Source organism: Equus quagga, chromosome 6, assembly GCF_021613505.1.
Source record: "Equus quagga isolate Etosha38 chromosome 6, UCLA_HA_Equagga_1.0, whole genome shotgun sequence".
NCBI lineage: Eukaryota > Metazoa > Chordata > Mammalia > Perissodactyla > Equidae > Equus > Equus quagga.
This window is the reverse complement of record NC_060272.1, coordinates 131,116,691-131,143,211: the sequence shown is the minus strand read 5'-3', so window position 1 is coordinate 131,143,211 and position 26,521 is coordinate 131,116,691. Positions and strand designations below refer to the sequence as shown.

The following is a 26,521-nucleotide window of genomic DNA, read 5'->3' as shown; positions in this document are numbered from 1 at the left end:
AGTAGCGTTATTACTCACTTGTGGCAGAAGGCACCTGGCTTCTGTCCCTCTGTGATCCTTCCTTTATCCATCAAGCATGTTGCTTACACAAATGCAGAGGTTTAAAAGATCTCCCCTGTCTCTTCATGGGGTTTGTAAAAGACAGAAAAATCAAAAGAGCAATGAGAATCCTGAAACTTAGGAGGAAATACACCAGGATCTTGTTAACTCTGGGATTATAGGAGGTATATATTTTCTTCTTTTTTTTCCTATATTTTCCAACTTTTCCGCAGCAAGCATGTCTTACTTTTCTAATGAAAAAGAGAAAAAAGTTTGATAAAAACAACAATACAGTCTAAGATGATCCATCATCGTTGCATTACAGTTTACGTAAGCACGAAGTCAGAGCAATGCAGAGAGGCCAGGATAAGGAAGTGCGTTTAAACTAGATGGTTCAGTCACAGAGATGGCCTTAAGTGACCTAGTCAGCATCGAAGCTTAGTTGGCAGTGGTTTTTTTGGTACTTGCCACACCCGGCGTAAGGGATTACTGGTCTGATTCCTGATTAGCAGCAACATGTTACCTATGCAGTTAATAATCTAGTTTTATAAATTAACAGATTCTTCTCTGCAAAAGGATTCATCATAGTCCCTCATGGTCCCTTTAAACTTTTAGCACGCTATTTACAAAATGCATTTAAAATATGATTCTTAATAAAGTTAAAAAAATAAAATATGATTCTGAAATACAATTCTAAATCCCACATACAGATAGTCTTTAGAAGCATAGCTGTTACTTAGACCGTGGAGGAACTTATTGTCAGTTAGTTAAATTTTTAAAAAGCCACTTGCCCCTGCTTGTTAAGATATTTTATGGCTTATTGTTGAAGTTTGACTCTGTCATCTTTTGGACTCTTAATTTGGAAACTGTGGCTACATTGAGTATGATATAAAGTGAAATTCTGAGAGATTGAGGAAAAAATGAGATAGGACTTCCTTACCCTTAATTTACTGCAGAATAAATGAATTTATCATAAGTGCCCCAGTGCGGTGGAAACCACGTGGGCTTTGGAGTCCGACATATTGGACGTGGAATTTGGTTCTGCCACACCACAGCCGTTTGTGAGCAAATCACCCTCTGAGTTTATTCCTCAGCTGTAAACTGGACATAATAACCATACTCACCTCACATTAGGCTGTTGTGAGGATCCTATCAAATAATATTTTTAAAGTTCTTCATCTTGTTTCTTCTCAGTAATCAACACTCCTCCCCATGTCCAAAATCAGAGCAGCATGTTCATTTCTGGCTGTGTTTTCAGTGGCTAGAGGCCAGTCCTGAGGCTTCACCTCCTCTCTCTGATTCCCTTGTGGCCAGAGGGACCCAAGGTAGTCTTTACTTCTATTAGGAGGGGCGTTGGTCTCAAGGGAAATCATGGGCTCATGGCAATCACGATAACTCGTCACTTCCATGTTCCCACACATCGGGCCTGGCCTCCTTGGTGACTGCATTCTGGTTGACCAGGGGGATGTGATCAGTCACCAGGATGCACATTTGCTTCAGTTGCCAAGATAGATGGGTATTATGGGACCATGTTTTGGAGCCAAGTTATGCCCTGGGGATTTTAGTCAGGCTAAATCCATCAAATAAATTAAAAAGAATATATGAGATCAAGAAGTAAATTAGCTCTTGAGCTGTTGAATGTTCTCCCCCAAGATTAGTATTCCACATTATTTTCATTGCTGTTGGGTACTTACTCTCTATGATTTAGAGTTTAGGCAGCTTTTCTCATGGAGGGAAAAACTGCAGCATACTGACAGAGTTCCATGTCTGGTCTCTGCCGCCCTTAGCCAATCTCAGGAGCCGGACAGCTTTGTTTACTCCTTGGTGAAGTCACCCAGTGGCTTTTATTTTCAGGTGATCCTGAAGGGCAGCAAGGAGCGCAGCACCGGGGCCACTGGAGTTAATGCAGACTCCTCCCGTTCCCATGCTGTCATCCAAATTCAGGTCAAAGATTCAGCCAAGAGGACGTTTGGCAGGTGAGCTGGAAATCTGCAGGGAATTGCATTGTCTGCTTTCCCTAATGTGGCTTTGAAATATGTGTTATCAACAGCAGGACCCTGCCACCAAGGACTTCTTTATTTCAGGGATACAGTGTAGAGTAGTTAGCTGAAATAAATCATTGCACGAAAGTGCCATCAGTTGATTAACCATGAAGTAATGACCTATTGTTGGTCAACCCTTAGTTATTAAAAGGGACATTGATTGCTTCTAACGTGAAACACAGAATCAGTATAGGAGTAGCAGGGAATGCATCTCAGAGAGCTTACAGGCAAAAAAAAAAAGAAAAATTAATCCATCCTTCTTGAAAGAAGCCATAAGACAATTGGGTACATTCATTCCTTCTCTGGTGCTATCTTAGCGAGCTCTGCCACACTGATGGATGAGCCTATCTCACCTCTGAGTAATGAGTCTTTTTTTTTTTCTTCTCTTTCTTTCATTTTTTTTTTGGCTGGAAAGCAGCCCACAAAAGTTTCTATTTAATTATCTAAGTGGTCACCTAAGTGATTTGCATTGTGGTCATTTAGCCTTATGGGAAGAATGTTTTATTAATTTCACTCATACTTTCTCACAAATGATTAAAACAAGCGGAAGTGTCTAAGTGAACCATGCCAGCAGCAGCTGACAGATCAGAATCTTGCGATACTTTTGGAAAGCTGACAGTAATGTCTTGTCTTTAACAAGGATGGGCCAGTGTTAATTTCTTCCTGCCATCACAAAATGCTGACTGATGTAAAAATAAACCAAAGCCCCAAAGAAGTCATCCCTGCTGTGTCTTTTCTCTAGGATCTCTTTTATTGACTTGGCTGGCAGTGAAAGAGCAGCGGATGCCAGAGACTCAGATAGACAGACGAAGATGGAAGGTGCAGAAATAAACCAGAGTCTTCTGGCTGTAAGTTGTTTGAAAGCTTTAATCTAAAAATCGTCCATGAGAGATTTTGCCCCGCTTTACATGCAGCCAGAGGGGTGAGGGTGGCATGGACTCAGCAGAGCAAGGGTGTGCTGTTATCTGGCAGTGGAATTCCAGGGTCGGAGCTGGAGGCTGCTCAGTCAGACTCTCACAATTCTAGGCCCCTCTTCCCTTCTTTCCCTGCCCTCTCTTCCTCTGGTCAGTGCCTGCCAATTAGGAACAGAGAAGTATTTCTGCAGTTACTGAATGGTTAACTTAGGTTAGCTTTCGCCCTCTCATCAAGTTTTAAAACTGTATTAATTTTTCAAACATACGAAAGTAGAACAGATAGTATAATGATCTCCCAAATACTTGTCACCCACCCACCTTCAACATGTGAAAATCTAACCAACCTTCCCTTCCCCAGTTGGATTATTTTAAAGCAAATTCTGTTATCATGTCATTTTTTCCACAAATGTTTCATTATATATCTCAATGGACTCTTATTTTTTATTACAACCATAATACCATTATCATACCTAAAGAAATAATTATTTAATGTTGTCTGTTATCCAGTAAGTGTTATAATTTCTCCACTTGTCTTTTTACAGTTGGTTTGTTCAAATCAAGATGCAAACAAGATCCTTGGATTGTTTTTGGTTCATCTGTCTCGTATTCCATATGAGTTCTTCTCTCTCTTTTTTTTATATCAATGTATTTGTTGAAGAAAACTAGGTCACTTGTCCTGTGGGATTTCCCACATTCTGGATTAGGCTGACTGCATCCCCACATTGATGTTTAACCTGGTACTCCATTGTCTATATTTTCTTTAAAGTGATTAAGATCTATATTTTTTCTGTCCAATATGGTAGCCACTAAACCACATGTGGCTCCTGAGCACTTGAAATGCGGCAAGTCTGAATTGCAGTGTGCTCTAAGAGTAAAATACACACTGGATTTTGAAGCATGTAAAATGTCTCAATATTTTTCCACATTGATGTACATGCTGAAATAATACTGTCGGGTGTATTGGATTAACTAAAATATATAATTAAGATTACATATTTTATATATATTACATACATATTGTATATTATATATGGAATATTATACATAATTATATAGTATATATAATTTCATCTATTTTTTTAAGGTGGCTATTAGAAATTTAATATTACATATATGGTTTGCATTTGTGTAAATATATTTCTATTGGGAAATACATATTTCTATGGGAAAGTGCTAATCTAGAAGCTTGATCAGATTTAGGTTTATTTTTTTGGCAAGAACGATTCATAGGTGGTTCTTGGACTTCCTATAGGAACACATCAGGAGGTACAGAACGTCTGATTGTCTCTTTTTGTGATGTTAAGAATTAAGAAAAATTCAAATGTTGTCAGCCTAGTTCCTCCAGTATGAAGTTTCCCATCAGCCTTTTTCAACTAATGGTTTTAGCAGTCGTTGATGAGCATCGCCTGTGTCCATTGTTTCATTAGGGATTCCAAAATGGTGATATTCTAATTCTAATATTCCTTCCGTTTTTATTAGTTGGAAAGAACTTTCCCAAAACTATCTGATTGTCCTGAAATTTAGTTTATACAGTGGAGGCAAGATGAATGCTTGACTTTTTGCCTTTACTCACCAGTTCTCAGAATGAGTTGGTGTCCTAGTAACCTAAACATGACCAATGAGTGTGTTGTTGTTGTTTACTTTTTTTGTGTGTTTGTATTATTATAACACTTTATAATCATTATTCTTTTCACTGCTTAAATTGTATGTCCTTGGCCAGTGGGAGCCTTTTCAATTATGTTCCTGTGTCTTTTTGACCCAACTCTACTACTTCCTGATAGCCTTCTGGCTTTATGCAGTGACAGGATGTTCTAGGCTTATCTTGTACATTTCCTTCCCCAGACCTTGAATCAGCCATTTCTTCAACAAGCCCTGGTTTTAGAGGGAAATGCTATTTAGAGACCACTTAAGGGTGCTAGGGGTGCTTACTACCACTGGGTTAGTTTTGCTTCTAGACCTTTTTAATGGATGGAGGTAGGAAATTGTTTTGTTTTGTTTTGCTGAGGAAGATTGGCCCTGAGCTAACATCTGTGCTAGGCTTCCTCTATTTTGGATGTGGGTTGCCGCCACAGCATGGCTTGACGAGCAGTGAAGGTCTGCGCCCAGGATCTGAACCCACAAACCTGGGCCACCAAAGCGGAGCATGCAGAACTTTAACCACTAAGCCACAGGGCCAGCCCTGGAAATAAATTTTTTTGAAGGAGAAAAATATATGAGGGATTTATACTAATAAATTAATTCAAAATTAAGATTCCAGGGTTTTTGCTTAACTTTTTTGAATTTATATTTCTCTTATGCTAGAATTCTCGGTTCCTAAAAACATTAATATAATTTATCTGCTCTACTTCAATATGTATGTATTTCAGAATAGTGCTACTGTTACTCGTAGAGTGATTACTGAATTCAGACTAAGATTTCTTTGCAGGGGCCGGCCCGGTGGCGCAGCAGTTAAGTGTGCACGTTCCACTTCTCGGTGGCCCAGGGTTCGCCAGTTTGGATCCCGGGTGTGGACATGGCACTGCTTGGCAAAAAGCCATGCTGTGGTAGGTGTCCCACATATAAAGTAGAGTAAGATGGGCATGGATGTTAGCTCAGGGCCAGTGTTCCTTAGAAAAAAGAGGAGGATTGGCAGTAGTTAGCTCAGGGCTAATCTTCCTCAAACGAAAAAAGATTTCTTTGCAGTTTCCTTTTTACCCTTAGGTTGTAGCCCACTAGAGATGTATAGTCATAATATTGTGTTGCAAAGTCACTTGAAATAATTCTTCTGTGTGCTTGAGCTTACCAATTTCATATTCAGTTAAAGTAAAAATTGGAAAACAAGCCACCTTCAGATTCTGTTCCCTCACATTCACATTGTCCCCTCAACCCTGTTCCCTCCCTCCCCTTAGATAACCATTTTTCTACCTGTCTCGATGTTTTTTTGTTTGTTTGTTTTTTAAGATTTTATTTTTCCTTTTTCTCCCAAAGGCCCCCGGTACATAGTTGTATATTTTAGTTGCGAGTCCTTCTAGTTGTGGCATGTGGGACACTGGCTCAGCATGGCTTGATGAGTGATGCCATGTCTGCGCCCAGGATCCCAACCAGTGAAACCCTGGGTCGCTGAAGCGGAGCACATGAACTTAACCACTCGACCACGGAGCCAGCCTCATACCTGTCTCTATGTTTGTACTCACCACTTTTCTCAGAAAAAAAGGCAGGGTACTGTAAACACTGTTGTGCACTTTGCTTTTCTACCCCACAGTGTCCTGGAACTCACTCCATGGCTGTATAGAGATCTCCCTTGATTCTTTCTATAGCTGCATGGTGCTCCCTTGTGCCCATGCATATTATTTAAGTCCTTTGATCAGAACTGAAGTCATCAGCTAGGCACGTTATTTCCATGCCTCATGAGGGATAAATTGGGAGGCTGAGAGAGAAATCAGCATCTTTTTCTTTTTCTTGTTTAAATTTTGAATAATTTTAGATTTATTTAAAAAGTTGCTAAAATAAATACACAACATTTCTTCTCCCAGCTTCCCTAATTTTTTTTTTTCTGAGAAAGATCAGCCCTGAGCTAACATCTGCTGCCAGTCCTCCTTTTTTTTGTTTGTTTTTTGCTGAGGAAGACTGGCCCTGAGCTAACATCTATGCCCATTTTCCTCTACTTTTATATGTGGGACACCTGCCACAGCATGGCTTCATGAGTGGTGCCATGTCCACACCCAGGATCCGAACCAGCAGACCCTGGGTCGCCAAAGCAGAACATGTGAACTTAACCGCTGTGCCACTGGGCCAGCCCCCCAGCTTCCCTAATGTTAACATCTTACATAACCATAGTAAAGTGATCTAAATCATCAGGAAATTAACATTGCCATAATACTGTTAACTAACCTACAGACATTTGAATTTCACCAGCAGTCCCACTAACATCCTTTTTCAGCTCCAGGATCCTTTGTTACATTTAGTTGTCGTTTTTCTGTAGTCTCCTCAGTTTTTGCCAGTCATGACCTTAACATTTGAAGAATGCTGGCCAGTTATTTTTCAGAATGTCTGAATTTGGGTTTGTCTGATGTTTTCTCATGATTAGATTGAAGTAATGAGTTTTTAGCAAAAATACCACGGGAGGTGTACCCTTCTCAGTGTATCATGTCAGGTGTGCCTGAAGTCAGTGCCCTGACTCTAGAATTTCTCCCACCCCATTCAAACAACTGAGTCAACATTTAAATCTACCCCTGTAGGTGTGCGTGTGTGAGCGGGGAGGCAGGGGAGTGGTGTGGATATTTTCTCTACTGAAGTGCGTCTTTAGTTGGGAAGAATGTAAGAAGAGAGAAAGTTCTGGCAAACTGGAACTGCCACCACGTAAGCTTGGACTCTGGGACCTGGTCCATGCTATCAGGGCTAATCCTAGGATCACAGCTGTTAAGGTGGGGGGCCCTTAACTGGGCACAGCTTACACAGGACGATGATTCCCAGTCTAGCTTGTTTTCTTCTTGTTGAACAAGAGACTACCAGGGCATTTTGACTTCTTTTTGGAGGATTGCCTGAATGTGGTTTATTTAAGAAAAATCTGGCCTGTTACTCTTTGTTTGCATGTATATGTGATGTGCTTGTTGTCACTCTACTACTTTGCAGCTGAAGGAGTGTATCCGAGCGTTGGACCAGGAACACACCCACACTCCCTTCAGGCAAAGCAAATTAACTCAGGTAAAGTTAAATGTGAGCTTTGAGTTTGTTCTCCTTCACGGCGGGGGTGGGGGGAGCCCCGTTCCTTCCAGGAGCTCTCAGTCTCGGCGGAGGGGAGAGGCAGCCGGGCTCCTACAGGGGCGACAGCGCTCTTCTGGTCACCATCCAACCGCCCTCTCCTTATTTCTAATGTAGAGAAACCTTGCTGATCCGGTGGCGTCTCTGAGCCTTTGAAGAGGCCGGGGGTATAGTTGCATTTGGTACTTTCTTAGCTGTGAAATCTAACCCAGTATTTCAAGACAAAAAATAGTGGCGCAGTTAAAAAGAATGAGATCAATTTGGGGCAGGTACTGACAGAAAGATGACCAAGATCTATGGTTAAAAAATGTGAAATGAGAAAAAAAACTACACAGAAAAATTATGCATATGTTAACTGATTATTCTGAGTGGTAGATAATCTTTTTCTTGCGTTTTTCTGTCATGAAAATGTGCTTCTTTATTGGTGGAAAACACCAGTAAGTCAGCATCTGTAATGGCTGCAGCAGAGTGGCCCGTGGCGGGGCCTGCCTGTGCACAGACAACTGTGAAGACAGCTGTGGGCGCCCTGGCTCCTCTCTGCACGGAGTCCTGTGCGCAGTGGAGGGCGGTCTGGGTGAGGACCCTCGTATTCTGGGAGAGGTTTTCACTCTGTGCAGCCAGACTGGGGCAGGACCTGTAGCAACATGGCTCCTTGCTGGTCAGAACTGGTGACCTTGGGTTAGACTGGGACTTGTCAAACACTGTCTCAGTCAGGGACCTTAGGAAGCCCTTCTTATGCGTGGCTAGTCCTGATTCTGATAGTGGCTCTGTTGTTTTTTTAAAACAAGTTCCCCATCCCCAGAAAATGTGTTCCTATCTAATTAAAAAAAAAGAAAATCCAAAGAGTGCATCCAAGTACAAAGATGGTAAAAAGTCCCTGAGAGCCCACCTCCCAGTGGTAACTACTGCTCCGTCTGGTGAACATCCTTGCAGGCGTCTCTGCCCACATATCCACACGTAGATCCACTTAGAGAGTTAGGAAGTCAGACCTTTTTCACTCAACGGTAAGCTTTAGATCTTTCCATGTACCTAAGGACAGATATGCATAATTCTTTTTAATCGTTGTATTGTATTTAGTTTACAGTTACTTAGTTTGTTCCCTGTTTAAAGACTCCTAGATTTTCCAAATTTTATTATTATAATAATGTTGTAATGAATAGCCTGGGTGTACTTTATTTTTGATCAATTGAGCAGTTGTTATCTTCTTGGGATAAAATCTTGGAAGTGTGATTGCCAAACCAGTAGTGTCCATTTTGATACAAATTGCCACACTGCCCTCCCGAAAGCTTGTTCCAGTTCCTGGCACACAGTCCAGGGGCAGTGTGGCAGTGTACAAGAGCGCCCCTCTCCCCAAATCATCACCAGGGGCAAGGTGTCATTTCTTAATCTTATAGGTGAAAAAATATTAGTTTTTTAGAGGTTTGTTTGCATTTCTTTGATCAGTAGTAACACAAGTACCTTTTTTTGTGTTTATTGATCATTTGTATCTCTTCATTTATGAATTGCCTTTTTGTAGACAGGGGGACTGTGGCCCAGTGTCCTGCACACAGTAAGTAGTCAGTGTGCCCTTTCTTAGTTGATTTCATTGACCTGCCTTCTGTTCGCACAGGTTCTCAAGGACTCTTTCATCGGCAATGCCAAAACCTGCATGATCGCCAACATCTCACCAAGCCATGTGGCCACCGAGCACACTCTGAATACCTTGCGCTATGCTGACCGGTGAGTCCTTCAGTGCAGGTCATGTGTGTGTGTGTCTCTTACACACACAGGAATCTGACCTTGAGCTCCACAAGCCTGTTCTTGGGGCAGTGATCCTACTACCAGGGGAATGTACAATTGGTCATTTGAAGAATGTGACGTGGTAGGCCCTGCCATTTTATAAGCGTGAATGTGACAAGAGGAAGGTAACACATTCCCTTTCAGGAGACAACTCCATCAGTGGCTTTTAAATGGTTAGTGGGAGATGAAATATTTATTTGGAGTAGAAGGCTCCATGAGGTTTTCTTCTTGCTCGCCTCAGCCCTAATTGTAAGGGACACAGCACCTATTACTTGTCAAGGCAGAAGCATTTAGAGCTATGTACTTCCAGAAGAGACTAAACCAGACATGTTACAGAAGGAGAAACTGAGGCCCAGAGAAGGGCAGCAACTTTCAAAGGGCTTATTGGGAGTTAGTGGCAGAGCTCGCACCCCTGACTGCCTGGTCAGGGCTCTTTCTGGGGTGACTTTGGTATCTGCCAGCGTTCCCCCATCTTACGTGTCTCCTAGGTGGGTGAAGATGCTCTCGTTACCCTCCTTCCCTCTGGCTGCTTTGCTCCCTGGTCCTCTTGTAGCCTCTTCCGTCTCCCAGAAGCTGTCTCCAGGGTTAACAAAGTATTTGAGGGAAACATTTTTTTTTTAATTACTGTTGAGGAATCTTTAGTATCCGTGGCATTTTATGAAACTCATTGAGAAGGAAAGATGAGCTATCGTTTAAGTTCCATGAGGACAGGAACATGATCTATCTTTTTCTCCACTGTATGTCTACTGCCCACACAGTACTTGGTACCCAGTAGATGCACAGTAAGTATTTGTGAATGAAAGGAGCTGCCCCTGGTGTCAGGGCTTGAGTGGGGCCTCTGGGTACTTTATCTCATTTCAATAGGAGAGAGAGTTTACAGAGTGGTTACCAGAGCAGACTATCTGGGCCAATTGGACTACCCTGCCTCTGCCACTAGCTAGCTGAGTGGCCTTGGGCAAGTTTTCAACCTCTCTGGGCCCCAGTTTCCTTATCTGAAAGGGGATAGTAATGGCACCTCATATACCTCATGTAACAGTTATGTAGAATCAACGAGGTACTATGTCTGGCGGGCTTAGCACCACACCTGGCACACAGTGAGCGCTCAGTATATGTTCACTCTAACACAAGTGATACTAAGAGGTCCCCCAAAGAAGTTTCCTCAAGGAGCTTTCCTTTCTTGCATGGTTTCCTAATGCCAGCGCACCAGCACCGCGAGAAGAAAGTGGAGAGGCTACTGCATGAACTGAGAGCCCATAGAAGACCTGGGATGATCAAAAAGTGTTCCCAAAAAACCAGTATGGCTTGAAGTTCCTTCCCGCCATGTATCCGTTGTCCAACTTCAACAATTATTAACTCTAGGCCGATCTTATTTCATAACGCCGCTTACTCCCCACATCACAGGCATGTATCATCTGCTTGAGGTGAGAGCTTCCGCATTAGGAGCAGAAGACAAGGTATTCCTCTCAGTGCCCCAGTAAGGAAGATGCAAATAACCCTTTCTCATAGTGGCTACATTGAGAAGTTATTTGAAATAATTTGGGTTAAAAAAAAGAATAGAAAAAGTACAATAGAAATAGTCTCTCCCATTCAAAGCAGTCTGATAAATTATTGAAAATGAATATGAAAAGCATTTATATGCTTAAATGAGGCCTAATTAAATTAATTTAGGTAATAATCTATACGTACACAGGATGAGGATGATTTTATTGCTTATTTTAAAAACTTCCCTCTCATTTAAAATGTTTATCCCTCCACATGCTAGAAGAATGTTGCTCAGTAGTCCAAAAATGAAGTCCGGCTGAACCCCCAGCAGGTATATCAGAAGACAGCTCAGCGACAGGAGTGGTTCCGCTAACAGGCAGAGTGTATTGGAAGCATATAGCATCAATGACCAGATTGCCTGTAGGATTCCTTCTGGCACTCAGGTTTCTAGAATTATTTACTGTGACTCCTAAGGGGAAATTTTGGTCTTTCTCTCTTAGTAAAAGTAAAGTAGCTTTGATTTGTATAAGAGGAAGTCGCTTGGAACCATCTAGCCTTGCTGTGTCAGCTCTCAGCCCGTCCCTTGTCTTCGTGCCCTGCTGCAGCACCTAGCGAAGGCCCAGGGGCACAGTGCACGTGTCTTCAGTCGCATCCCGCGTCTCTCTGCCTAGCTGTGTTAGCTGCTTGCCTTGCCTCTCAGACGTAAAAGGAAGATTTAAATCAAGTCTCAGTGTCAGGTTTACTGTCTTGGTTTTCAGAAATGGCCAGAGGAGTCCTTTGGCTCCCACTGAGGATTGGATTAAAACCAGAACAATGGGAAAGACATTTTCCGGGAGCCCCCAGGCAGAAGCACTGCTCCTCCTGGGGATTTTAATGCAGAATCTACAAACCAACCACTGGAGAGTCACAGTTTTGCTTGATGTTTTCTTGTAATTCCAAATTCTTACAGTGTTTTTGTTTTAAGTATCACAGATACCGAATTCTGGATTTTTCATATTCTCTAAAATTCCTGTGTGGAATATAGCATGGTTGTGTATTTCTCTATATAGGGGGTGATTTTACCTCCCAGGGGACATTTGGCAATGTCTAGAGACACTTTTGACTGTCGTGACTGGGGAGAAGTGCTACTAGCATCTAGGGGGTGGAGGCCAAGGATGCCGCTAAACATCCCACAGTGCACAGGACGGCCCCACAACAGAGTTATCTGACTCCAAATACCTAGTGCTGAGGTTGAGAAACCCTGGGAATGCACAGGTCATGTCTCCCTTAAGGAATTAGCACAGCCCACTTATTTCCAGAGGGCTTTTGCTTCCTGAAGTGCCCAGCAGGTCTGAGGGAACTCGTTTTCTCAAAGAAGCCTGAAAAGCCGTGGTTTGCAGGAAGAGAGGGCTCTGATTGTGCAATAGCAGGTGAGCGGTAGACATGAGGCTCCTGAATTGGCCATCTTCAGGAAGCCTGGCGTGAGCCCTGCATGGACCGAGTACACTTCCAAGACTCCTCCCCTGGCCTGTCCCGCACATGGAACTGCGGTGATTTCCAAAACTCTTCTGACCATGGAATGTGCGGTGCGTGCTTATATCCTCAGAGAAGTCACTGATCTTTTTTATTCAGGTAAAGAGAGGTATCTCATGCTGAAATAGAATCTCTCCACTTCCTCTTATTCTCTCCCAGATAGAAAAATAACTCCCAATTCTTATAATACTTTTCTTTGGTTTTTATTTTCCCTGAAAGCTGTAGAAAAAGAATTACAGAACATGCAAGAATACACATTTAACTTAACATGGTCATTTACAGGGTCAAAGAACTAAAGAAAGGCACTAAATGTTGCACGTCAGCTCGAAATCGGACATCTGGGAACTCGTCTCCAAAACGAATTCAGAGCTCCCCTGTGGCCCTGCCAGGGGACAAATGTTCTCCCAAAAAAGTCAAGCTGGGGCTTCAGCAGTCAGTCACAGTGGCACCTGTCTCCACGAAAGGAAAGGCCCATCCTCTGGCCAGCCACCCACCCAACATCCCTTTCGCTTCTGTACCTCAAGTCCCTGGTAAAAGAGGTGGCTCCAGAGGGAGTCCTCCCGAAGAGTGGGTCATTCAGACCAGCCCCATCAAAGGAGCCGTGCAGTCTAGACATTTAGCCAAAAAAGGGGCAGGAGAGTCAGCTTCATTCTGCTCTGGGAAAAATCAAATCAGCAGCAAAACTGCCCTCAGGTGGGGCAGCAGCACCCCTGGCCCAGGAAAAGACCTGGTGCATGGCAGGCTGCCCTCCAAGGGCAAGAAAGTGCAGACTGTGCAGCCAGTGCAGAAGCAGCTCGTGTCACGAGTTGCGCTCCCCTTTGGCAGCGTCCACCACTTAGCAGAGTACAGTCAGGCCAGCAAGGGGGACGTGCCTGCCAGGCCTGCCTCAGCAGCTTGGACAGACATCCCTCCACATCAGAAGGAGAGGGAGGAACATTTGCGCTTTTATCACCAGCAGTTCCAGCAGCCACCTCTCCTCCAGCAGAAGTTGAAGTACCAACCACTAGAAAGGTTTTTATGCCAGTACAGGCCCCAAGAGGGGCAGCTCCAGAATGAGACCCCACTTCCTTTCCGCTCTTATTCTGAGAGCCACGATGGAGCCCAAGCTGAGGACCTTGATGACAGCGATTTCAGTGAAGACTCTTTTTCACATGTCTCCAGTCAGAGGACCACAAAGCAGAGACACACCCTGGAGAAGAGCGAAGGCTCGTTCTTCCTTCATCAGAAGGAGCAAGGTCCCGAGGAACAGGTAGCCGAAAGGCGGCAGAGTCTGTTTTTTAGCCCCAGAACAGATGGTGACGAGAAGGGTCTAACGGAAAGCTGGATGTACTCCAGGGACCCCACAAGCCATAGAAGAGCTGCATCTGATCACGGCCACAGCCCAAGTAAGGTGCCCTTGGAGTGGAGCAGAGAGGAGGACTCCACCTCCTCAGGGCGGCCTTCTCGTAGAGACAACCTGGCGGAGAAGCCTTACTGCTCACAGGTGGACTTTGTGTGTGGCCAGAAAAGAGGTGGCAGCCCAGCCTTGGATCTCAGACCGGATGCCTTCAGAAGTGAGGTTCCTGGGCAGGCTGAGGGCAGCTCACCATCCCCAGAGGAAGACAGTGTCACTTTCTCATTATCCCACATTGCTGTTCCTGGACCCCCAGACCAAAGAGACACAGCCAGCACACCTCTGAGAGAAGTCAGTGAAGATAGCCCAACTCTAGCGACCAGAACAATGAGAAACAGTAACTCTTTCCAAGGGGAAGACTCTAGAGGGGAGTCAGGCATGTACTCTGAATATGCTTCTGGACTGATGGCTCCCCTCACTGTGTCCCTCCTGGAGAACCCAGACAATGAGGGCTTTCCTCCCTCGGAGCAGCCGGCCCAGCGTGGGGCTGTGCACAGTCTAGTGGCAGTGGGCACAGGGGGCCCATCTGTGGGCCACACAGTGTCTTCTAGTGATCAGGAGGCAGTCCTGCCAACGTCTTCAGCAACTCGGCACCTGTGGCTCTCATCATCTCCCCCTGACAATAAGCCTAGTGGTGATCTTCCAGCTCTGTCCCCATCACCCATCCATCAGCACCCACCGGACAAGCTGCCCAAGAGGGACGCTGACCTGGGGGAGGGCTGTCAGAGCAGAGAGACTGCAGTCTTCTCCCAGGAACTTGGAGATAGTGAGCAGTACGATGCTGATGCTGAGGAGACAGAGCTGGACGGGTCCCAGGGTTTCCCAGGAAAGCCATTCCCCACCATACATACTGGAGGACCCCTCCCTGAGCCTACTCTCACCTTACAAACAGGAAGTAGTGTTGTAGCTGACCAGCCCTGGGCCCAGGAGAGAGAGCATCCAGCAGGGCTTGGTTGGCAGGAGCTGGGTTTGTCCACAGACCCCATCAAGTTGCCCTGCTACAGTGAGGACATTGTGTGGCTCAAACACAGGCTGATCCCAAGGTGCTTAGCAAAGCCAGACTCTCCCCTGGTCCTCAGCTGCTCTTCTAAGACTGCCAGGATACTCCATCAGCCCACTCTGGGGCATGCACAGTAAGTTGGACTTTCCGCCCAAGACTTGAGCTCCTTTGACACCCCTCTTCCCACCCTAGCTTAATGTTCTGTTTTGGGAATGGCTGTGGTTGGCTCATTGTCAGAGCTGTACTGTGACTAGAGAAAGACTTTGTCCAGCTTTTCAAGGGAGCCTGCCTAGATGCATGTGACATGAACAGCAGGAATAAAATGCATTGGAGCAGGCCTGCCAGGGTGGGTGGACCCTCTGCCTGGGAAACTAAAATGTAAGTGAAGGGAGGATCTGTCCCCATATGCAAGCCTATGACCTGTGGTCAGATCAGAATCCTCTTCTTCATTCTGTTGGGTCCGTGTTCCAGGAAGTGCTGCCCAGGGAGGTAGTAGCTACAGCTTTGTGCCCCCAGAGCCAAGACAGCCTGGGCACCTTCCCAAATGGGGAAGGTAAAAAACAGGGGCTGGTAATTTGTGCTGCTTTCCCCAAAGGATGCTGTGGTTGGTGCAGCAGAAAGAAATGAGACAGCAACTTTAGAGGATGCGAAAGAAAGGAGGCAGAAAGATCTAGCAGGGCCCCTCGCAGCATCAGAGGCCCAGGAGCTGGAGGGCACTGTGGGCCTGTAGGAAGAGACGCTTCCTCTATGAAGCTACAGCCCTCTGCTAGGGCTCCTGAGACCTAGGCCAGCTATCTGGCTCCTGCTTGCTGGGGCTCAGGCCAGGGCCACGGACAAAGAGAAGGGCATGCAGGGATATAGAGCTGAGGGGCCCGCCTCTCCCAGATAGACAATCTTACTGTCTCTGTGGTCTCTACCCATCAATAGGGTCTCAAACCCCCTTGCTTTGGTCCCTAGAAGTAGAAATGACAGTAGGCTTGGCAGCAGGCTCTACCTTGTGCCAAGTGTGTCAGCTGCAGTGGCCTTGAGTCTTTCGGCAGGGAAGCTGTGGGAAGCTCCTGTGCAGGTGAAACGGCACCCAAGCCCTGTCCCTCTGTACCTGGGGAGGCAGGGGGCAGCTCCAGAAGCCCCTCTTTCTCTCCATCTCATTGGTACTCCCTAGTCCCTTGACAATTCCTGAAAAGGACAGGTGAGGGGAGGAGATGGTGGTGAACTGGTCCTGGTCAAAGCCTTGACCACTTTGAGCAGGGGCAGCTCCTGGCCTGGAAATGAGGCTCAGCTCCAGAAAGCTGCCTAGGAGAGATGGGAGGCCCAGAAGTTCACCACGTCCCCTCTGGTGTTCCCAGGCAGGTGGTCATCCGAGCACACCAGGAACAGCTGGATGAAATGGCTGAGCTGGGCTTCAAAGAGGAGAGCCTGATGAGCCAGCTGGCTCCTACTGTAAGTGGCCTTGGCTGGACACTCAGGGGCTATTGGAATTCGCCTGCAGTAGTGTGATGGTCATCCTTGTTTGCTGTGGTTACGTGTGGGCTAAGGGTCTGCTGTCACACTCTGAACGTTGTTAAGGCCTTGCCTCTCCTGAGACAGCTTGAGGGGTGCCAGGACAGGTGGGAGCTGGTGCTGTACTCTCCAGGCCCAGGCTAAAATATTTCCAGCCTCTATCCTTCACCACGCTGCCTTCCTAGTGGCTTGCTGGGGCCCCTCCCTGTGACGATAACAGTGACCTGCCACATGCAGACCAGAAGTACGTCTACGAAAACACCCCTCTTCCCTGCAAAATACCTCTCTACATAGAAAGTGTCTCAAATGCAGAGAAGTGGGCCCCATCCTGTGCCTCAGTGACTGTCCTGCAAGTTTTCCAGGTGGAAGAGGGGCCTGGGCTCTGAAATCTTCCTATAAGAGAAGGGACTAGAAAAGCAGATCTGGCAGAAGGCAAGCCATAGCAAAAGCTTCACTTGTCCTTTGTTTCCTTTCTCAGGATTTTGAAGATTTTGTGACCCAGCTGGATGAAATCATGGCTCTGAAATCCAAGTGCATCCAGAGTCTGAGGAGCCAGCTGCAACTGTACCTGGCCTGCCACAGGCCGGCCGTGGCCCCTGAGAAGACAGTGGTGTCTTAGAGCAAGATCCAGTATGGGGTGGTGGGGCAGCTGCGGAGCCTGTGCAGGGGTCTCAAGGGCTAGAGAGGCCCCTGCCAGGTTGTCCCTGCAGATACCAGAACCCGCTCCCCAGTCCTGCCCATGCTCGCCCCTCCCCTGCCACGCATGGCCTTAGCTGGGCCCCAGCTCCTCTGTGTTGGAATGTGGAACTGTCCCTCAGTTCCAAGCACAGGAGCATCTGTAAGGAAGGACAGATCAGCCAGAAGAACTTAATATGACCCTCCCTTTTCTTTGGGGCTTGAAGAGCATGTCTCTTACTGACCCTTTGTCTATGAAAACGTCCCTGAGTCTAATAACCCTGTAGATGTTTCTAAATTTGGGGATCAGAGGATGGGGTGGTCTGTAGTAACCTAGAGGTCAGAGGTCACAAGCTGGGGACGATAACATGCTGAGCCCAGGGGCTTTTATCAGCTGAATTCTGTGCCTTTCTTCAGGACTAAAACATTGGTGCTGGTGGGGCAGGGGCGGGGTGAGCTTTGCCCCCTCAGCCCTTGGAGAGTGATTTGGGGCTTTAAGTTAGCTTTTGAAAATGTAAAATGAGTAAACCTTTGCCTTGACGTGTCTTTAACTGTAGCATATGTGGGACAGGCTTTAGGCTTCCACTTCCCCTCCCTTCCTGCAGTCCAGGTCACTGCATTGTGTGTTTCCCATCTCTGCCTTTTGCTGGGACCATCAGCCTGTTACAGCCCCCAGTAGCTCTCAGGTTCCTGTGGCAGTTCCTGGCTCCTGTCTGCGACTCTTCACCCACCCTGTCCCCTCCCTCACAGAAGAGGCGAAGAGCTGGAGATCTCAGGCAAGTCCGTCTCCGCCTGCCCTTCAGCTAGGATCGCCCTGGCTGTCCACGTCTCTCCAGGGCCTGGGGTCAGTGTCTCGGCCCTGAGTGCTCTAGTCTACAGTCCGAGACTCTGAAGCAGAATTTTTACACACGTGCACGTACTTCATGTGAGTTCTGCTTGCTGTGTGTCTTTTTAGGAGGAAGAGGCTCGAGAAATACAAGGTGACCTACAGGTGGTCCATCACTTAGCAAGGCCACCCTGGGTCAAACTGATCATGTGTCACAGCCTTGGCCCTAATGCCCATCATGGTGGGAAACTTTAATTGCCTATAGGTAAAGGATAACTTTTTAAGCTTTTAAAAGGAGGGCTTAACAGATGTTAGCTCACCGACAGTCTTCCTCACCAAAAAATAAATACATAAAACTATGGGTAAAATTTTAAAAGAAGTAAAAGGAGGGCTTAATTAATTTTAAAGGCCAGAAGAGAGCCTAGCGCTCAGAGGCTACTGCCCTGCCTCCCTTGGTCAACCCCTGGCCGTGCCTGATGTGACCACCAGAGGGCGCCCTGTCTCCAGGTTGGGGCGTCCCAGCCCAAAGGCTCTGCAGGCCCGCCTCACAATCACTAAAAGAGACCCACCCCAGCCAGGAGCACCAGAGGTACTGTGGGACAGTACTAAGTACAAGGACAAGAAACGTTAGGGATTACCCCATTTCGATCAGATACCACAGCACCACCGAGAGCTGGTGGCAGTCTGAATCCAGTCCTGCCTGCGGTGCAAAGCACATGAATGCCTGATGCTGCTCACGGAAAAGGGCCTTCTGGGAACCATCTCTGGGTGCGAAAGCCCAGCCTGTCTCAGCCCCCAGTCAGTCTTGCAGGCAGGCAAACGTCCATGGCCCAGAAGACGGAGCCGGGTCAGGTTTAAACAGACTGTGGGCCTAACTTTGCAAACCAAAAACCAGGGCAGACTGGAGGGCCAGCTCCTGGGTCCCACAGGCCAAGTGGGAAGAAAGCACTGAAATGACAGAAAACGGTTAGGTCCTGTTCCATCTCCAGCAAATCTAAGCAGGAAATCCCTTCACCACCACCTCCCATGCCCCTCAGTAATACAGCCCTTGGCAATAAATGATCACAGCAGGTCGTACCTTTTAGATTTTTATTAGTAGTTCTCTCTGAAGAATCAAAATAGTTAGCAAATTACTTTAGATTCATCAAGATGTATATCCTTTGTATTTAGATCTTTAATGATGTACAACATAATACAAAACAAACCAAAGAGACTAATTTCTATGACTAGGTGTTACTCATTGTGTCATCCTAGAGCAGGGGGCTGGAGGGAGAGGCTGTTCTCTGAGGAGAACTGAGGTGGAGTTAGTGCTGGGCAGCTGAATTGGGGCCCGTTTCTCCCCTACTCAGTGTGCTGGAAGGGGCCAATGCTTTCTCAAACGACAGCTGTTTCCTAGAGCGCGGGCTCTAAAATCCTGGGTAGGGGAGGTGGTGGTCCAAACCAAGCCGAAAGAAACAGACTGGGGCAGGGAAGCGTGGTGACTGCCTGGCAGAAGAGGCAAACTCGGGGCCCCGTGGGGAAAAGGGCATTCTTTGCACCTTGGAGACATTGAGGAACCAGTGTAACGCTAGAGACCTTGTTAAAAGGGGAAAAAATAAACCCTGGAAGAACCTTTCAATTGCACTCAACTCGGATTAGAATTCAGTCCACCAGTGCAGGGGAGGGAAGCATCTAGCCCCAAAGCAGCAGAGTCTGGCCCTCCCACTCCTCCTCCCCAACTCCTCCTGGCAGCCGGACAGGTTTCCGCTGAGGACACACAGACCCCAGAAAGAGCAGGGAAGCTTCTCTGGAGGGCTGAGGTGGGAAGGACACTTCTCAAAATACATTTAATATGGAAGGAGCCAGGACAGTTTGGGGGCATTCATTTGTCCTGATCTTCCCCTCTGCTCCCCAGCTCAGGGCCTAGGCTCAGGGAGACGGGCAAGCAGAGTCTCCCACCTGACCTTCCACCCCCAAAAGAAAATCCCCAAGAGTGCCCCTTCTCCCCCACAGGTGGGCTCCTCAGGGCCTCCTGTGGGGCTGGTTCCGTGGCAGGGCCTTGGCAGGCCTGGTCTCAGCTGGCTCCAGCCCGAGCCATGAGGTCTTCCAGAGCGTTGTCCTGGTCATTGTTGTGTAATAGCAGAACTTCCTTAATGTCTTTCAGTTCAAAGCCCATTTCCTTAAATTTGCTCATTAACTGAAGAAACTCCATCATCTAAGGGAGAGAAGAAAATACAGATTAGAGAAAGGGGTCCAGTCACATAGCACAGCTGAGTGGAGGAGTATGTGTGTAGGGGGCTGCCTGGGGGAGTCTGCATCCTTTGCCAGAGCCTCAGGAGCCCCTCTGAGGTGCCCTCGCAAGCAGAGGACTATTGAGAAGCCAGGGCAGACAGGCTGATGTCACCGCACATCATCCTTCGGGAGCCACGCCCAGCCCCAACTCCCAACCTCCGTTCAGGTCCCACCATGCACATCTACACTCCCACTGAGGTAGGATACTGAACCCAGAACAGCAAAGGCAAAGTGGCCAGCAGTCTCCCCAGTCATCCAAAAGGATGGCTTTTTGCCCAGGTCATTTCTCCCTTCTCTTCCCTGGGATTCTAAGATAGTCTTCAATCCAATGCTTCACCCAAGCCAAACACCCTAACCAGCCAAACGCCTGTCTGGATACGGAAGATTCTGTGCTTCAACTGCCTCTGCCTGCAGTCACTGGTAGGGAAAGGGAGCTCTGTCCCGCCTTTCCAGAGGGTTCCCATGAAGCATGAAGGTTCCTACCTTTTCCTCTGAACACTGGTGCATTTCCAGAGCCTCTTCCACTAAAATAGGGTCAAAGCCCTTCTCACAGAGCTGTCCATGTGCAAAGAGATAGTCAAGAATCTAAGAAAAGAAACAAGAGGTTTGAGCACAGCCTGCCCCTCTTGTCTGTGCTTCCCAAGAGTCTTTCACAACCCAGCAAGTGTGACTTCTGCTCCCCACCCACCCCGGCTAGTAGATCCTAGCTAGGACTTGGTTTTGTGCCTTGAAGTGCATCCAGCACAGCAGGACCTCAGGGACTATTTGCTGAATAGACAAGCACACCCTTCTAGACATGAGCAGTCATTTTTCAAAGGAGTTCCTGTCAAAGCTGACTCACATCTCCCAGAACATCACCTCCACGGCCTGGGCGGGATATTCTAAGAAACAGCCCAAGTCAGGAGATGCCATGTACCCTATTTAGGACCTAGTACCCTATTCTGGAACTCCTTGGGTGGCTATGACAAGACAAATACTCCTAGAAGACATCTGACCATAATTCAAGCCCAGTGTGGAGGATGGGGTCATTGGGTAACAGTCCAATAGCTCCAGCGCTCCCAAAGCTTTCCTCCAGCCGAAGTCCCAGAGCAGCCCCCAAAGCAGAAGCCCTGCTGCTAAGGCTGCTGGTTTCCTCAACCAGTCTCCCTGGATCCCCACCAAACTCATGGGAAAACAGCTGATGCTCTGAGTCTGAGGGGCTCTGGGACAGAGGCAAGCCGCTACTCCAGCTCCAGAGGTCTGGGACCGCTCTGCCTGACCACCCAAGCCCCTGCCAAGCAACCGCTCACCTGTTCAATATTCTCTCCTTTCTTCTTCATGGCTCTCAGGACACACTCATATGAGTAGCCCATGTTGACCACTGTCTCCACACACTGCCGCTCACTGGGGGACAGCATTTGCAGTTCAGAGTAAGCCTGGGGACAGGTGGTAGTGTTGGGCACTTGTGACACTGAGAAATTAGGAGGCGTGACCTGATGGTAGACAAACAAGAGGATCAAGGCAAGAAGAAAGCAGACCTGGGCCCCAGAAGCTGTCACTGAGGTGGCCCAGTCCAGACATCCTGAAGAGGGATGAAAAGGGCAGGGGAGTTTCAGCTGAGAGAGGGGCAGCTGGGAAGACGCCTGAAAGTGGCTCTGCCCTCATCCCACCTTGCAGAATGAGAAAGCATCCTAAGAGCCACATGCCCTTGCATGCCCCAATCTGCTGGGCTTGAGCTGGAGAAAGCTGAGACTGCCCACAGGACTGATGCCCAAGCTGGCTACTAGGATTTCTCTCTCGGGCTCCACTGTCCCTTTCCTGGGCTGTTGTGTCTGAATCCTGAAGGGATCATTCACCTCAGACACTGCCACTCGAGCTGGCTCTCCCAGCAATTCTCTATCCTGGCTTCTATCACTGCGTTGGGCAGAGACTGCGAGTACTATTCCCACACGTGGTCAGCTCAGGGCCCCAGAGCTCTGAGGGCACTCCACCTTTGCCCGCCTGCTCCAGCTGCCTCCTGCACGCCGAGGCTGAAGGACTGCTAGGGCCCTGCCTCGACTGCACTGGCTAGGGGCAGCCTGCTCCCTGCCGCCGAACCTACTAACCCCAGTCTGACGGGGGACAGAGTCCCAGGATTAACTTCTTCCACCCCTTCTGATAATGAATCAGGCCCAAGGCACGAAGGCAGCTCACTCCCAGGCCAAACTACCATGTGAACAAGGTCACAAGCTGTTTCACAGCTTGGCCCAGCTCCCAAGAACCAGGGAAAATGTTTCAAAAGAATTTTCCTTATTTCCTTTTTTGGGGGATGGGGCCTTAGGAGGCAGGAAGCCCACTGTCCTAGAAACTTGTTCAAAATTATATAGCTATAACCAGATGCTCTCCTCAAGGTCGGCTGGGAAAAGCCAAGAAGACTACAGGCCTCAAAGCCCACGGTTTCTGTTTAACCATCTCACCCCCACCACACTCCCAGCAGCCCAGTCATGGGGCTCAGTCATTTGGTTACACGAGTCACACCAGGGCATGGGCTGGCCACACAGCAGGCCCCAAGCTTGTCTCTCTCTCTCTTTGGGGACAGGCTCTACCTAGGCTCGAGAATGCCAACAGCCAAATAGCATTTTGGTCACACTGCTGGCACAGTACTTATCAGACCACAGTACCTTAATGTGAGCTCCTAGAAGTCAGTTACCTAATGTCGCATGCGTTTTGAATCCCCAGGGCCTGGCTTTGGGCTTGGTACTTACAGGGCCCTGATCAAAGCTGTTGACTGGAGGTCTATTAGGATTTCAAAGAGGGGATTTCATTTAACACAGCAAATTGACATTGATTCTCCCTCCCTAAAGCCCACCAAAATGATGATAAAACAATTAAAACTGTATTAACCTTTAAGATCAAAGAAAAAGGGAACAACAGTAGACAATATATTTTGATGAAATTTTAGAATGTGGAATGCTAATGGAGGCATGGCAACTGGCAGAACCAGTTCTAAGTAGGTCGGAGAAAGGAGAGTCAGCCCACCAGCCTCTAGAGACCCCTGAGAGGGTTCAGCATTTGGAAGCACCACATATTGTTGGGATAAGGCAGGGACACAAAGTCAGTGGTCAGAGCAGTAAAACCCTCAGGCAAACCTTCCCCAACCCACCCTGACCCTCTGCAGGAGGCAGAAGGTTTAATCTCTAGAAAATGTGAACCAGATAGCAAAAAGAACTAAAGACACCAGGCACAGCATACTGCAGAGTGAGGTGCAAGAACCAGAAAGGGGATTAAGTACAAGCCTACACCAGCCTTCCCCAACCTGCAGGCCTCACGCAGAATTCTCAGGAGAAACTGTAACAGCCCCCAACACCTTCACATGTTGACATTTCGCAGAGCAGCACTCAAAGCCAACTAACCTCGAAACTACAGTGAAGCTCACTGATCAGCAAGCAGCCTCCAACACACAAAGCACCCCCCCCTTTTTTTTTAAAGATTTTATTTTTCCTTTTTCTCCCCAAAGGCCCCAGTACACAGTTGTATATTTTAGTTGCGGGTCCTTCTAGTTGTGGCATGTGGAACACCACCTCAGCATGGTCTGATGAGCGGTGCCATTTCTGCACCCAGGATCAAATCAGCGAAACCCTGGGCAGCTGAAGCGGAGCGCTCAAACTCAACCACTCGGCCACGGGGCCGGCCCCCCCTTTTGATTGTTTTTATTTTAGTGCCTCACTCTTCGCCGTGAACAGAAAGCCAAAGCTACGGACAGAAGACATCAAAACAAAAGAGGGAACGGAAAAAGCACTTCAAAATTTAAAATATAATAAAATTTTTATTTAAAAGGTTATGACATTTTTTTAAAAAGCTGTAAGATAGTCAAGGATATATCCCAGAAAGTAAAACAAAGAGACAGGAAACAGAAACGGGTAGCAAATTAGAACCACGGTCAAGACGGTCCAACATCCAGCTTATAGGAATTACAAAAAAAGAATAGAGAAAACAAAAAAGTATCAAAGAAATACCATAAAAACCCCACATTTTTTTAACTGAGCTGAGCCTTAGCTTGAAAGGATCCAGGAGGGCCTAGCACAATGAATGAATGAGGCTCATCATGAGTAAATTTCACATCTCCAGAAATAAAGATCCCAAAAGCTTTGGGGTTAGGGGAGGAAGAACTCAGGATGGCACAGGAATGTGAGAAACCAGTGGAGCTTATAATTAAACAAGAAAGGTTTTTTGTGGGGGGGAAAAAAAGAGGGGGGGGGGGGGGTGCAATGTCTTGAAAATTATGAAAGGAAAATGATTTTCAACTAAGAAACGTAAACCTAGCCAAACTATTATTCATATACAAGGGCAAAATTAAGACATTTTCTGGATATTCAAGGACTCAAAAACTGACAGGCTAACCAATACGTCTGAATGTGTTTGGGAAAATTACCGTTAGGTCTTTGATAGCTCTCTTGGAGCATTTGGACAAAATTAGCAATAGGTATAAAGAAACTATGCAAAATTTTTTAATGGGGCAGTTTAATTATGAGAAATAAGCAAAAAAAAAAGGGAATCACAGCATACTATCTGAACTTGGCAGTAAATATTTACCAATCATAACAATGTGAACAGGAACATCAATTTACCCAAAATCTGTGATATCAATATGATGGGAGATACCAGAAGGTGGAGGAGGGGCTATTATGAGCTAAATCCTCAACTACTATTCCAGGAAGGATAAAACTACCTAAAATTGATACATTTCAAAAAAAGCAATATAAGCATTTTATTTAGAAACAGAAAAATCCTAGCAGAAATACCTTAGAGAGTTAAAAGTGCATGACTATGGGAAGCAAGACTGGAGCTGCAGACAGGTGAGACAGGGAGCTGCTTTTAAATGTTACTTGATTTCATTAAAATGTGCTTGTGTTACTTGTATAAAAATAAATTCATTTTTAAAATCTAAAGATAGAGAAGAAGGACTTTGTAAGTATTAGAGCAATGGCAACATAAGAAATGATCAACAGATTTGAACACCTAAAAGCTAAGAGAGAGGCCAGCCCCGGGCCGAGTGGTTAAGTTCACGCACTCCGCTTTGGCGGCCCAGGGTTTCGCTGGTTCGGATCCTAGGCGCGGACACGGCACTGCTCGTCAGGCCACGCTGAGGCGGCGTCCCACGTGCCACAACTAGAAGGACCCACAACTGAAACATACAACTATGTACTGGGGGGATTTGGGGAGAAGCAGCAGGAAAAAAAAAAAAGAAGGTTGGTAACAGTTGTTAGCTCAGGTGCCAATTTCTAAAAGCTAAGAGATTCTGTATGTCAAAATTATTTAAAACAGAATTTAAAAGCAAACTGGCACTACTCTTATGCTTAGTGGCCATAATTAGTAAATTCAGAACTCAGAAGTATAAGGGAAAATGCAAAAGTATTTAGCGGCAGTCACTGTGAAAGAGTAAGGAAGGTCTCTAAACCTGGAGAAAGAGAACCTAAAGGCAGCACGAGCCTAACCCGTGAGCAGAGCGAGGCTCTGAAAGGCTGAGGCAGTGGGAGGAGACACTGGCTAGGGCTATGCTGGACTCCAAATAACAGCACATGGCGAGATTGTTCCTCTCAAGGTGATTCCACAACTTCTAAAATTAGTTCATATAAACAGTAAAACATGAAATCAAAATCCGAAAAATGAGACCCAAATACTGGGCCTAAAATAGCCAAGAAGAACCAAATTCCAGGAACACCTCCTCGGGAGCTCCTACGTGAAGGGTGTACATACAGCCGGGTTGACCACCCTCCCCACCCCTACCCCCACTGCCTCAAGTCACTAACTGCCCTGGAGAGAAGTGCTGCTCCCACTGAAAAAGGTTCTTCTCCCTTCTGACTTAAAGACTCACACTAAGACAGAGGGCCGGGGGGTACGAGGCTTTGCTCCCTAAGGGTAAGGGTCACGACTTCCTTCAAAGAACACCAGAACTCCAGCTACGTTTACAGCTGCCCCTTGAAGGCAGCAAGTCCCTTTGCACCTTGGGATACATGGGCCCAAAAGAAACTCCACCATCAGCTGGATCAAAGGGTGAGCAGTGTTCTGGTTTGAGAAGGACCTCTGCCATTAGTTCATCGGCTTTGATGGCTAAATGGTTACTCTTACTCTCTGTGGGGGGTAGAGGGTGTTGGCTGAGGATCCCTAATCCTTCCCAGAGTGCTTTTAATTTCTCTAGAGCATATAGTGAGTCATGACAAGGAGCATCTTGCTGACCAGAGCCCAAGAGACCAGGAGGGATTAGCACCGAAGCCCATCCTGGAGGTGACTCTCGTGTGACGCACTCTATGGAGTTTATCCGGGCCAAGGTCCACAACGCTGATAAGCAGCAGGGAGCTCTCTGACAATGGAAGCACTCACACAGAGACA

The 26,521-nt window shown here is 46.8% G+C and overlaps 2 protein-coding genes across 6 annotated transcripts in view; one reads left to right on the top strand and one right to left on the bottom strand.

Moving 5' to 3' along the window:
- Nucleotides 1-19,564, top strand: part of KIF24 (kinesin family member 24) — a 60,887-nt gene extending 41,323 nt beyond the window's left edge. For all 3 annotated transcript variants that reach the window (XM_046664384.1, XM_046664382.1, XM_046664383.1), the window contains 7 exons: nt 1,894-2,015; nt 2,824-2,929; nt 7,607-7,678; nt 9,345-9,454; nt 12,791-15,034; nt 16,248-16,341; nt 16,880-19,564. In XM_046664384.1, coding sequence (XP_046520340.1) covers nt 1,894-2,015; nt 2,824-2,929; nt 7,607-7,678; nt 9,345-9,454; nt 12,791-15,034; nt 16,248-16,341; nt 16,880-17,020 — 2,889 coding nt within the window. In that variant the 3' untranslated portion in view covers nt 17,021-19,564. The remainder of the gene's footprint in view (nt 1-1,893; nt 2,016-2,823; nt 2,930-7,606; nt 7,679-9,344; nt 9,455-12,790; nt 15,035-16,247; nt 16,342-16,879) is intronic.
- Nucleotides 18,978-26,521, bottom strand: part of UBAP1 (ubiquitin associated protein 1) — a 57,243-nt gene continuing 49,699 nt past the window's right edge. For all 3 annotated transcript variants that reach the window (XM_046664385.1, XM_046664387.1, XM_046664386.1), the window contains 3 exons: nt 21,463-21,645; nt 20,657-20,758; nt 18,978-20,096 (listed from right to left, as the gene is read on the bottom strand). In XM_046664385.1, coding sequence (XP_046520341.1) covers nt 19,956-20,096; nt 20,657-20,758; nt 21,463-21,645 — 426 coding nt within the window. In that variant the 3' untranslated portion in view covers nt 18,978-19,955. The remainder of the gene's footprint in view (nt 20,097-20,656; nt 20,759-21,462; nt 21,646-26,521) is intronic.